This window comes from Balaenoptera ricei, chromosome 2 (genome assembly GCF_028023285.1).
Source record: "Balaenoptera ricei isolate mBalRic1 chromosome 2, mBalRic1.hap2, whole genome shotgun sequence".
NCBI classification, from domain to species: Eukaryota; Metazoa; Chordata; class Mammalia; order Artiodactyla; family Balaenopteridae; genus Balaenoptera; species Balaenoptera ricei.
In genome coordinates this window covers 126973681-126986300 of record NC_082640.1, presented here as the reverse complement: position 1 = coordinate 126986300, position 12620 = coordinate 126973681, and the positions used below count along the sequence as shown (strand labels likewise).

General features: G+C 52.4%; 1 protein-coding gene across 1 annotated transcript; it reads left to right on the top strand.

Annotated features, from left to right (window-relative positions):
* Nucleotides 1-7184: 7184 nt before the first annotated feature.
* FOXA1 (forkhead box A1) lies at nucleotides 7185-11568 on the top strand. The gene is made up of 2 exons (XM_059915674.1): nucleotides 7185-7286; nucleotides 9594-11568. Exons 1-2 carry the CDS (start codon nucleotides 7215-7217, stop codon nucleotides 10920-10922), a joined length of 1401 nt encoding a protein of 466 aa, XP_059771657.1. The 5' UTR covers nucleotides 7185-7214; the 3' UTR covers nucleotides 10923-11568.
* The last annotated feature ends 1052 nt before the right edge of the window (nucleotides 11569-12620 follow it).

Genomic DNA, 12620 nt, shown 5'->3' with positions numbered 1-12620 from the left:
ATCTGTGACTCTCCCGGCGCAGCCCAGCCCTGTTCGCGCCCCGCCCCCGAGGCGCCCCCCAGAGCCAGGGCGGGAACTCAGCGCGCCTCCCGCTGGAAGCCCGGGAGCACATCTCCGGACTAGCAGATCTGCTGCAAGCCTTTTTCTTCTCACTGCGTGGGATCGGCTTCATTTCTTGGACAATTTAAACATATTATTTAAACACGGAGGTTTCCTTCACAGCTCCGAGTGAAACATTTTGCCTGATGGAAAGTTGATGGGGTTCTTTTAACTTTTAATCGATATCTTTATTGAAAGGTGCGCTGCTGCCTTTTCACAGCGGGGAAAGTAAAATATTTGCCTTGGGTCACACGTTGACGGCCCTAGATGGGCAAGCGCGACCACTGATTCTGCCAAAGGACAGGTACAGGTGAGGTGGGGGCATTTCCCATTTGATCATGTCACCACGATGATTTTGGTTTAAATTAAGCATTACTGCCAGGGAAAGAGCCATGCCCAGAGGGCCTCTGAGACCCTGGCCATTCTGCCAGAAATATCTGTCCATCCATTTGTTCATTCTACTGTCCATTAGTCCATTCATTTCACAGGCCCACCAGACTGAGATGCGTCCCTGGGGTGCTCTCACTTGGAGACTTTGGAGTCAGTGGATACAGTTTCTAGGCTCTAGCATCCTTACCCGTCTGACACCAACCTGGCTAGTCTCTGGATTGGGGCAGTTAGTTCAGTGATTGAGTCAACAAATCTTCGTAGAAGTCTACTATGCTCCAGGCTCTGCTCTGGCCGTGCAGACAACTGTGGTCCCCACCCTCAGAGAGCTTCTAATCCAGTGGGGGAGAGAAAAGAATGAAAAGACACAAATGGAATTTGCTGTCGAGGAGTGATAAGAGCCCGGCAGGAATTTAGAGCAGGGTGTGGACCTAAGGAGGGCAGACCTCAGTTGGTTGGGGAGGTCTGCAAAGTCCTCACCACAGACCCAGGGAGGCTGCACCGGACTTGCCACAGGTAATGCCCAGTGTTGGCAGCTGCGTTTCCTTACTTTGATCCATTTACAGTAGGCAGCCAGGATGGCAGCATTCAGAAAGTGGTGAGAGTTCCTACAAATTTTGCTAGTATCCTAGCAAAAGGGAATGCTGCCAAGGAGTCCTCTTCCTAGTGTTTCTCTTTAGAATCAAACTCACTGCAATGTAAGCTAAGTACTGGTTTTGCTCCGTGACCCTTAGGACAAGGAAAATCAAGCGGCTTCATACAGATGCACTATTTTTAAAACAAAACTCTCCTCTGATGTTAGCTCTGGAATAGCTTGCTGGAAGTCCCAAAGCAACCACTCAATAGTGTCCTCCAATCGAATTTTAATTTTAAATAATGAATGTAACCTCCCTCTAGTCATGCCATGCCAATCCAAAAGCACAATTTTAAAATTAGGAGAGAGATCAGGAAGCCAATACAATGGGAAAAGCCTGGCTATAATGCATTTTTACCCTTTTCCCCCCATGTGTAGGATATGATTTATATAATTGTTACAAAAGCATGTGTTAAATAGAACTATGTAAATTTGAGGGTAATCACATTTGAATAGCCCAAGTTAAACCACCAGGGCAGACTGAAGGGCCGTGGGAAAGCTCCTGGGTCTACGTGTGGTGGGGCGCGGGGGAGACGGGTGGATGGGGAAGGGGGCGGTTCAGGGACTGAGAAGTTAAACATTCGTCGACTGTTAGGGAAGGATTGAGGTTTAAGCTAACAGCCTCGACCCTCGGTTTCCATCACTGCTCCCTACTAGCGTGAGCTTCTGCGCATTTGGAGGAGTCGAGGTTCTGAAACACCAATGCCCAGGCTTCCAGCCTCTTAGCTCTTGCACAGCCGGAGCAGCATACGGGGAAAACGTCGGGATCTCAAAGTCCCCCATCCACCCGCCCCGTCGGTGGCACACAGTAGGGACTCATCCACTCTAGTCCTTTTCTGCTCTCAGACCTAAAAGTTTGTCACGTTTCCCTCGAATTTTTCAACTCTGAAGCGCGCATTTCCAGCTCCTCCCCGAAGACCCCGTCCCTAGAGGTTTTCAAGTAGCCAGAGGAAAAGTGTGGGCACCAGTAAGCAGAGATAGCACTCCAGGGGCGTGCAGGAGTGAGGGGAGACTAGTTGGGACTGGGGCACTTCCTCCAGCTGGCGCTGACCGATGTGAATAAAGCAGTCGTCGGTAACTCGGAGAAACAGCTGCCTGAAGACGCGCGACGGCCGTGGGGACCAGACCTGGGCGGGGAGCGCTTTGTCCGCTACCCTCCAGGGAGAGAGGCTCCCGCTCTCTGCGAGGACCGACCAGACACTTCTACCTCCCAAGGCTAGTGATTGCTCAGGAGGGCAAGTCGCCCTTCCCAACATTTCTCGTTTGAATACATGAAAATGAGAGTTGCTTTTGGCAAGGAGATGCTGGCTGTCACGGCCAGAGAGACGGTTTTGTCGCCCGCGGGCGAGGCCGGGTGGGAAGTAGCTCCGGCTCCGGCATCCGGCTGCGGGCGAGCCAGGCCCGCGCCTCGGATCGCTCAGAAACGCGGCAGCGGTTCCAGGAGCGGTAGGGGAAGGGACACACCCAGTGGTAAAGAATTGGGATTCAAATGTTACATTAAATTTTTTTCTGTAAAGTGAAAGCCCTAGATGTGCATGTGTTGATCCACACACAGAAACACCGGCCAGGGCTGCGGCCGGAAAACCTAGACTTCCCCGCACGTAACAGACAAGACAGGTTAAGGCGGTCCCGTGGCCCCTACCTACTGAGGGTCGGACGTCTTGTGAATTGTGAATTAATGTCTTAATTAATGACTTAACGATAGAAGGAAGGGCAGAGGAAGGACGGAAAGAAACAAAAGTAAAGGAGAAGAAAAGAGAGGCAGCCACGTAACAGGAGCTCGGTGCTTCTCTTCTGCCCTTCTGCACCTCGCACTGGTCCGGGCAGCGGCCGCACTCGAAGGCCGCGCCTCGGGCCGCTGTGGGCGCGAGGCTGACCGCAGGCGCGGGGGTCCGCCCTCTCGCGGCGCCCCGGCCCTTTCCCAGGTCCGGCACACACCTCTGTACCCGAAGGCCAGGCACAAGCAAGAGCAAACAGTTGCTTGCAGCGTCCCAGGCCTTCCTCAGTCCTAAACCGACCCGGGTCCCGGTCCCGGGCGACTTTGAACCGCGTGAAAGACGACAGGTCTTAGTTTCTTTGCGTCTGATTCTCCCCGGGGGGTGGAGGATTTAAGCGTCTTATCCGGGTGGCGGGTGGGAGCCTGCGGAGCAGCAGGAACCACTCTGCAGCGAGCGTGGCTGGGCCCACGGCCGCGATCTGGCTGAGACTCGTCGGGGGGAGGGTTGGAGGGGAAAGGGGACAGACTTTTCGACCCCGCCGCCCCGGCCCTGCTCTCTGCCCACCCGGCTAAACGGTCCCGCTGAACAGGTAGGACCTAGTGCCGCCAAAGGCAGCCAGCTGGGCCCGAGGCGCGAGCCCCCGGCCTTTGCTTCCTTCTCTCGCAGTCGTCACCCTCTGCTTCTCCCTGCCCCGGTGAAGATCTGCGGAACGGGCTCCCAGCCACGTTATGCTGGGAAAGCGAAGCAGAGATGGCCGAGTTTGGCGGGTGGTCCACGTGCCGCCGGCTCCCTTGGCCTTACTGCGCGGGGAGCGGACCCCAAGGGCTTAGGAGGCGCAGCTTCCGCGAAGCGCGGGGCCCCTTCCTCCTTCCTCAGTCACCTGGAGTACCCGCGCACCTCACCGTCTTGACTGCCCCGACTCCCTTCATCGAAGGAGCCTGCCCTCCCCGCTTCCTGGGCCACTCCAGGCTCGCGCTATTCGCCCTGGCCCAGGTGAGTTTGGCCCGGGACGCCCCAGGAGCCGCCACGTGGCTGCCCTCGGGGCTCCCTTGCCTCGAGTGCCCCCCACCCCCAGCCTCCCCGATGCTGAAGGAAGGTCTGGTTCCCCGGAAAGCGCAGCAGTCTTCTGCAACGAGTAAAGACAGGGCCTATTTGGGAGAAAAGGTTGGAAATGGCTGCAGCAGCCAGGCACGTCACCTGGCTGTGTACTGGTCAGCAACCCAGAGGCAGCAGCTTTGTTTTACTTACTTATTTATTTATTTGTTGTTTATTTTCCAAATCAAAGACCCAGCATGGCTCTGATGCTTCTATTTTAAACCTCGGGGAAAGGACTGACAGACATCTGGGTACACTAGAACTTCACCTTCTAAACTTGTTAGGTGTCTTGGAATACCGCCACTGAGATGGAGAGAGGCTAGGAGCTCACCGAGCTGCCACCTTTCCTTCTTCTTGGCCTCGGGCAGTCAGCTCTATGAACCAAAACTCTCTGGCTGAGGGAGGCGTGCGGGATTCCAATCTCGCCTGCGGGCGCTCCCGGGGGGCGCCTTCGGGAGGATTCAGCGTTCCCTTCCCACGACAGGAGGCGCTGTGATCGCGGGCATTCCTCGGGCCGCGGACCCGGGAACCCCCAAGCTGGATCAAGGCTCTAAAGCTGGCAGAGGCCACTCTTCACCACCGATCTTGGGCTGTGAAGAAGCCCTAGAGAAACTTCGCTTTGGCCATCCCCTATGAAAAGTGGGCGCTTGTTCCCCCTTAAGCTGAGCTTTTGTTTTTAAGATGAGGCCTAGTAGGTTTGAGATGTGGGCTGAAAGGAAGAATATTTGATTTTCTAATTGACCCCCCTTACGGTTACAGCGTTTTGTTTGGTTTGTTTTTCCCTTAAAGCACCGGTTTTTTGTGCACCATAAAAGCTATTACTAAGTTGTTATTACCCATAGAAAATACCCTAGTCATGCTCGATATGGTTGAAGAGCCAAGAGGGCGTTGGAGAATCACCGCGGGGAGGAACAAGGAAGCTCATTAGCACTGAAAGTCCCCCCTCCCCCCATCGGGCTGAGGAGCCTCAGCATCCGTGTACTTTACAAATGAGACTGAGGTCCTGCTGCTGATGGGAACTTTGCACAAAAGCATTAGTTTCTGACTGTCGCCCTGAGAAATATGTGCAGACCCACACATGTGCAGATACATTTACACAAACTGATAGGACTGACTTGCAGTCACAGGGACAGGCTGCAGTTGGGGAGGGCTCCTGCTCTACTGAGTTCCAGGTGGATTTAATTTCACCCTCATTTCTTTTCTTACAATGTGACGTTTCTCCCCCCCCTTTTTTTGTTTAAAAAAAAAAAAAGGAATTGAATCCAACGCTTTTATCTTTTTTATTTCCTTAACTGCACATCTTCACCCTCTCGTGCTCCCCTGCTGATTTAAGAGATTTGTTTGGTTCAAGGATTTAACGTGATTCTCTTGCCAGATTTCAAGGAAGAAAGATTTAAAAGAACAAAGCTGGGGGGGGGGGAAGGTATCTGTTTGGAAGACAAGTTAAAACACATTTCTTAAAATGAGATTAATAACAGTTTAAAACTTTGCCAAACAAGAATATTTTGCGGATTCTTAGTCCTTTTAGAAAGACTATTTTATTGCTACTTAAAGAAACCTAGTGGTTCTCGGAAAGTACAACACATACATGGTCACACACACACACACACACTCAGAAACTCACACACGCACCATGGTGCAACCTCTCACCAACTCAGTGCTTATCACCCAGTCACTTTAGTTGGTCCTCCCCAGGACTTGTGGGCAATCCACTACCCAGAGCCTCATAGGAGCCAAGAGGCTTTGCTTGGAGGAGCACTTCCCACCGATGTCCAGGACTGATTAGAAACCAAGAGAACACCGGGGGTCCCAGCCTGGCCACTCCAGATCAGCGATGGGACCAAGCACCGCCGTCACCACCGCTGGCTTCGGCCTGGCACCTCTCTAGCCGAGCAGATGCATTCCCGTGCCCAGACTCTCCCAGTGCGTATTTAGGGAGATGTCCCCTCCCCCTGACCTTTCCCTATCAGAAACCAGACTGTCGCCTCCAGCTTAGTCCCCGAGGCTGCGGAAGGGGGGCGGGAGGAGGAGCTGGGCAGAGGGAGGACGGCCCGACTCGGGTCCGCCTGCCCTATCACACAGACATCTGTTCTCAGTTTCTTCCTCTTTATGATCGCTACAGATGACAAGGGGGAGTAGAGCGGACCGAGGCGGAAAAAAAAAAAAAAAGTTATGTCATAAAGATATAAAACGGTGCTGTGACTCACCTGCTGTTAGCCGCAGGTACGGGTTTCGTGGCAGCGTCTCCACTCTGCTAGCCAGGAGCCCGGATCGGCCTAACGTCACTCAGCTTGGCTCAGATGGCCGAGTTTCTAGTGACGGGGCAAAAGTGGGGCTTTTTCCTTTATCAAGCCTGTAGACCGGGGCGGGGGCGGGGGAGTGGGAGTGGTGGAGGGAGTCTGTATTTTCCAGTCTCCCGCGGTTGAACTTTAGGTCAGGAATCAGAAGGGCGGGGGCTGGAAGCTGGCAGAAGAGTAGGAGGCAGGAGGGGCGCGGGACGGGGCCGCTGCAAGGGCCTCCGGAGGGCCGTTGGTCCCCCTGGGGAGACCCTGGGGTCATGTAGCCGCACTTCCCCGCGAGCCCGGCCTCCAACGCCACCGCCCCCAGCCCTTCTCCGGCTGCGACGTTCTCATCCAGAACCCTCGCTAGACCGCCCGGCCCCGCCTATTTTTCTTTTTTCCTCTTCCAAAGGGGGGTCACACACACACACACACCCACCACCCCATTTCCTTCTTCCCCCAGCCTCTCGGCTTAAACCAATTACGCCGCTTGGCAAACAAAGTGAGGGTCGGGTTTGGGGGAGGGGGCTCGGCGGGAGGGGGCGCAGGGGGCGCGCGCCGCGGCGGCGTGGCTGGGCGGGAGGCGCGGCGGCTGGACTGGCGGGCGGCCGCCTCGCAGGTGCACCTCGGGCTTTGTAGGTGCGAGCGTCTTTGTGCGGCGGACAAATGGGGAGAGGACGAGGAGGTGGGCACTCGAGCGACGTAAGATCCACATCAGCTCAACTGCACTCATCTCGCAGAGGCCGCCCGCTCACTTCCCGCGGAGGCGCTCCCGGGCGCCGCGCTCCGCGGCCGCCGCCTGCCCCCTCCCGCCCTGTTGCCGCCGCCGCCGCCGCGCACGCCGCGCCCCGCAGCGCCTGGCTTCCTCCTCGCTAGGGTGGCGTTGGGCCGGCGCGGACGCTCAGTTGACTGCAGCTACTCCGCTCCCCGCCCCCCGCCCCGCGCGGCTGCCAGTCGCTTCGCACAGGGCTGGATGGTTGCATCGAGCAGGGTGGCTCCAGGATGTTAGGGGCTGTGAAGATGGAAGGGCACGAGAGCAGCGACTGGAACAGCTACTACGCCGACACACAGGAGGTGAGAGGCGGGCAGCAGGCGGGGGGTTCCTGGAGCCCGTACTGGGGGAGGCCGGGCGAGGCGGGCCCCCGGCAGGGCGGGGGGGCTGGCGGACTGGGGGCGCCTCCTCCGTGCCACCGGTGCCTACCCACCGGGTTTAGCCCAGGCCGGGCCTGGGCCGGGCCTGCGAGCCGGATCCGCAGCCCCGCCGGGGAACTGGATCCCGGCGATCGGCGCTCAGAGAGGGCGAGACGGTTTTAGGAAACTCTGGCTTTGAAAACACGCGCTCTGAGACGCACTTGCCTCTTCCCTGCCGAGAGCGGGAGCCAGAGCCCGGACCTGGGTCCCGAGCGCGGGTTGGCGGGCGGGCGCCAGCACGAGTTTGAAGCAACTTTGAAAAAGCCAGAATTCGCCCGCAGGGCGGCCTCTTCCTTCCGCAGTTTAATTCTCAGATGTCTTCTGATGAAAGCGCGCAGCCGCTAAGTTGAGCGTCTTAATAATGAAATGATTCCGAAATTTTGTAAAACTTCTTCAAAAGCCGTTTGGGGAGAAGTGTGCTCCTTCCTCTCTATAACCGCTGGGTGGCGCTAGTGCGAGCTGACTTTTCCTCCAGCACTCCGGGCGGGCGGAGAACCTGTTTCTCTTCATTGTCCCCTTGGTGGCACGTTCATGTGGTTTATTTTACAATGTGCACAAAGGGATTGCGAGGAAAACCAGGTACAGGCAGGACCACCACCTACTAAAAGTATTTGCCTGGAAATAGCTGGCGATTACCCTTCAATAGTTTACCATTATTGAAAACATTTACTGAAACTGTCTTGGATAATCTTGGGAAGAGGAAAAGAAAAGTAAAAAATACTTTAAGACATGGACAGAAAAATATAAAATCAGGAAATATTTTCATGGTATATCTGTTTCATGGTTAAATCGGTTTTTTCACCTTTTATGTTTTCAAATAAAGTCATATTTTCTGATGAAAATAAATTTAAGGATATCATTATTTTTATTAAATCAACAGAGAAGTAGTTTTTATATTTCTGTACTCTATATTTTTTAACATATCTAGTGCATTCTCAGATTGCTATTGATAAGGGTTTTCTCCTACTGATGATTTAAGAAAGAGCTCAGAACTCTTCCTCAGGTTTAATTCAGATACAGTCATCTCCAGTCACTAGTCAATTAAATTCTCTATGAAAAGAGCTTCTTTACAGGTTAAAACTGGGAATTAGGAAGTAGAATAGCATTAAGAGAAAATAAGCGGACTTTGATTTTGGAATTGTAAAGTATTTGAAACTATTCGTATATAGTTTGAAAAGCCAGGTTTTGAGATTATCAGCGGCAAAATATCAGAATGTGGAAAAAATATGATTATTTCTACAAATTGTGTCACCAAAATTTTCAAGCCTTAGGGGCCTGGAAATAGGTAGTGAAATTAGTGCAAGTTTATGAATGGCTGTAAAGTCATGTTAAAGTTAAATGTATGTAGTGCATTGATATTATTATGCACCCTCCCCTACCCTTTCTCCTATTATAGATCTATTCTTAATTTTTTTCCAAAAGTTACTTAACTTCTGAGGTTTTTTTCCCTTTTAAAATTACAATTGCTACAAGTAGATGGAAAACACTACTTCTAAATATAATAAACAACAAAAAGTCACCATTTGGTGAAAACTGCTAAGACGGTGAAGCCAGTTGTTTGGAAATGTTTGGTCATATGGCCAGGGATGATTTGCTCTATCGGGGAGAGTTTAATTAACGGCCACCCCGCGCAGCCCAGGCCGCTACGTGGTCAGCCGGGCCTGGCAGGCTTAGGTGAGATGGGTGCCGAGCTGGTGCTCTTGCCCTCCTGGGCGCGGGGGCGGGGCTGCACCGCCATACACACCGTACCCTTAAGGTGGAGTGAATAAGCAAAGGATCAGAGATTAATTCTGTTTTCGGAGTTTTAACTCCTTTTAACCAAAAGGGCGCTTTGCTGAGGCCGTGCTGGGGTGGAAACTGGGATACCGCCTGGCATGGATAGAGGCGACGTAGGGGCCCTAGAAGCCGGCCCCCGAGCCTGGCGTGTAAGGCGATTACACATCTTCCTGGGGACATATTTTCTGTGAGCTCTTGTCTTTCATGCCTGCGGAGACAGGATTTTTCCCCTGCCGTGCAAGACAACTCTTTGCGGGTTCTGGGGAGGGCGCCCGACGGTTTGCCCCTGGTGGGGAGTCCTATGCTTTGCAGAAATGCTCTCCTCTTGTTTTCGGATTTGCCCCGGCCGGTAGGCCGCCTGCGCCCACTACTAACTCCGCCCTTCGGGGCCTCTTCACGCTGTCTCCGCTCCAGGCCTACTCCTCGGTCCCGGTCAGCAACATGAACTCGGGCCTGGGCACCATGAATTCCATGAACACGTACATGACCATGAACACCATGACCACGAGCGGCAACATGACCCCGGCTTCGTTCAACATGTCCTACGCAAACCCGGGCCTTGGCGCCGGCCTGAGCCCCGGGGCGGTGGCTGGCATGCCGGGCGGCTCTGCGGGCGCCATGAATACCATGACGGCGGGCGTGACGGCCATGGGGACGACGCTGAGCCCGGGCGGCATGGGGGCCATGGGCGCGCAGCCCGCGGCCTCCATGAACGGCCTGGGCCCCTACGCGGCTGCCATGAACCCGTGCATGAGCCCCATGGCGTACGCGCCGTCCAATTTGGGCCGCAGCCGGGCTGGTGGCGGCGGAGACGCCAAAACTTTCAAGCGCAGCTACCCACACGCCAAGCCGCCCTACTCGTACATTTCCCTCATCACCATGGCTATCCAGCAGGCGCCCAGCAAGATGCTCACACTGAGCGAGATCTATCAGTGGATCATGGACCTCTTCCCCTATTACCGGCAGAACCAGCAGCGCTGGCAGAACTCCATCCGCCACTCGCTCTCCTTCAACGACTGCTTCGTCAAAGTGGCCCGCTCCCCGGACAAGCCGGGCAAGGGTTCCTACTGGACGCTGCACCCGGACTCCGGCAACATGTTCGAGAACGGCTGTTACTTGCGCCGCCAGAAGCGCTTCAAGTGCGAGAAGCAGCCAGGGACCGGGGGCGGGAGCGGCGGCGGCGCCAAGGGCGGCCCTGAGAGCCGTAAGGACCCCTCGAGCGCTGCCAACCCCAGCGCCGACTCGCCCCTTCATCGGGGCGTGCACAGTAAGGCCGGCCAGCTAGAGGGCGCGCCGGCCCCCGGGCCCGCTGCCAGCCCCCAGACTCTGGACCACAGCGGGGCGGCGGCGACAGGGGGCGCCTCGGAGTTGAAGACTCCGGCCTCCTCGGCTGCACCTCCGATCAGCTCCGGGCCTGGGGCCCTGGTGTCTGTGCCCCCCTCCCACCCGGCGCATGGCCTGGCACCCCACGAGTCCCAGCTGCACCTGAAAGGGGACCCTCACTACTCCTTCAACCACCCTTTCTCTATCAACAACCTCATGTCCTCCTCGGAGCAGCAGCACAAGCTGGACTTCAAGTCATACGAGCAGGCGCTACAGTACTCGCCCTATGGCACCGCACTGCCCGCCAGCCTACCCCTCGGCAGCGCCTCGGTGGCCACGAGGAGCCCCATTGAGCCCTCAGCCCTGGAGCCAGCCTACTACCAAGGTGTGTATTCCAGACCCGTTCTAAACACTTCTTAGCTCCCTGGGACTGGGGGTTTGTCTGGCATGGCCATGCTGGTAGCAGGAGAGAGAGAGAGAAAGAGAGAAATCAACAGCAAACAAAACCACACATACCAAGCCGACAGCAGCATAGTAAAAGCCCAACTATTTTTATTTTATTTTTTTGTGCACAATCTTTCCCCCAGTACAAAAGACTGTTACTTTGTTACTGTTGTTCCGAATGCTTTGTGTATATTACTACAAAAAAAAACAACCCCAAACCAACAAAAATTTTTCCTGCAAAGTTTAATGATCCACAAATGTATATATATAAAATCCTCCTACTTCCTTGTCCCTCTCCCTTTCTTTCCTCTTCCACCTGCAGACGTGTTCTAGTCTGTGCAGGATTTATTTAAAAAAAAGAAAGATGGTCAAGCTTGTAAAATATTTGTTTGTGCTTTTTTTTCCCCTCCTCACCTAACCCCCATCCCCACATACACACACACAGGAGTTTACAGGTCTATGGCAATACTCTTAACCATAAGAACTGAAAGGGTGGAAAACAAGTAGACACTAGGGCTGTTAAAAGTATTGAAGGACAATGCTGCCATTATGCAGCAAAACATAAACAGATTATAAACATCAGAGCCACTTGTTTTTCAGCTTACATTTCGGATACATTCAGATAGCAGATGTCTTAAAATGAAATACATATATATCATATATGAACTTATGCACATGCTCAGCTATGTACATCTTCCATATATTTACGTAACATATAGAGGTGATAGGTAGGAGATATACATGCTCTTGAAAGAGTTGCCTGACCAAGAAGTTACAAAGGCACCCTCCTCCCCTCCTCTCCACCCATATATAGCCCTGGGAATCAATTCCTCGAGAATTGCCCTCCTCAATAACTCTGTTCCTTGCTTTGCAGAGGGCCATGGTTTTATCATTCTGAGGTCACATAACGTGTAAAATTAGCTTCTATGTATCCATACCATTTAAAGGATATTTTTTCCAGAAAAAAAAAGGGAATATTACAGTGTTGGAGGAGAGATAAGTTATAGGGAGATGTATTTCAAAATTTGGTTCAAGATTCCAAAACCCAGTTGATTGTGGTCATTTTAATTATTGCCATCGTGTGCTTGTTTCATTCAGTGTTAATGCACTTTTCACAGTTGGACATGGTGTTAGTATAGCCAGACGGGTTTCATTATTATTCCTCTACGCTTTCTCAATGTTAATTTATTGCATGGTTTATTCTTTTTTTCTTTACAGCTGAAATTGCTTTAAATGATGGTTAAAATTACAAATTAAAATGTTAATTTTTATCAATGTGATTGTAATTAAAATATTTTGATTTAAATAATGAAAATGATAAATTTTAAGCCGTGGAATATGTTCTTGATCATTTGCAGTTAAGGACTTTAAATAAACCAAATGTTAACAAAAAGAGGATTTCTGTTATTTTCCTTAATTAAATCCAAAATGGATATTCTGAATATGATATTTTTCAAAGTCCAGGCACTGAATATAAATGACAAAAAGGAAAATAATCTAAAAAATTTGTTTTGTTTATGTTTATTATATGAACATCTAGCTAGTAAAAAGCAATTAAGGAGATTCAATAAAAGTTGATAAATAAAAAGGTAGATAAACTGATTTAATATCCTAAGACTTGAGATTTCTAAGATTCTTTATTCCCAGTAATGTTTACTTCAATTTTTGACAAGG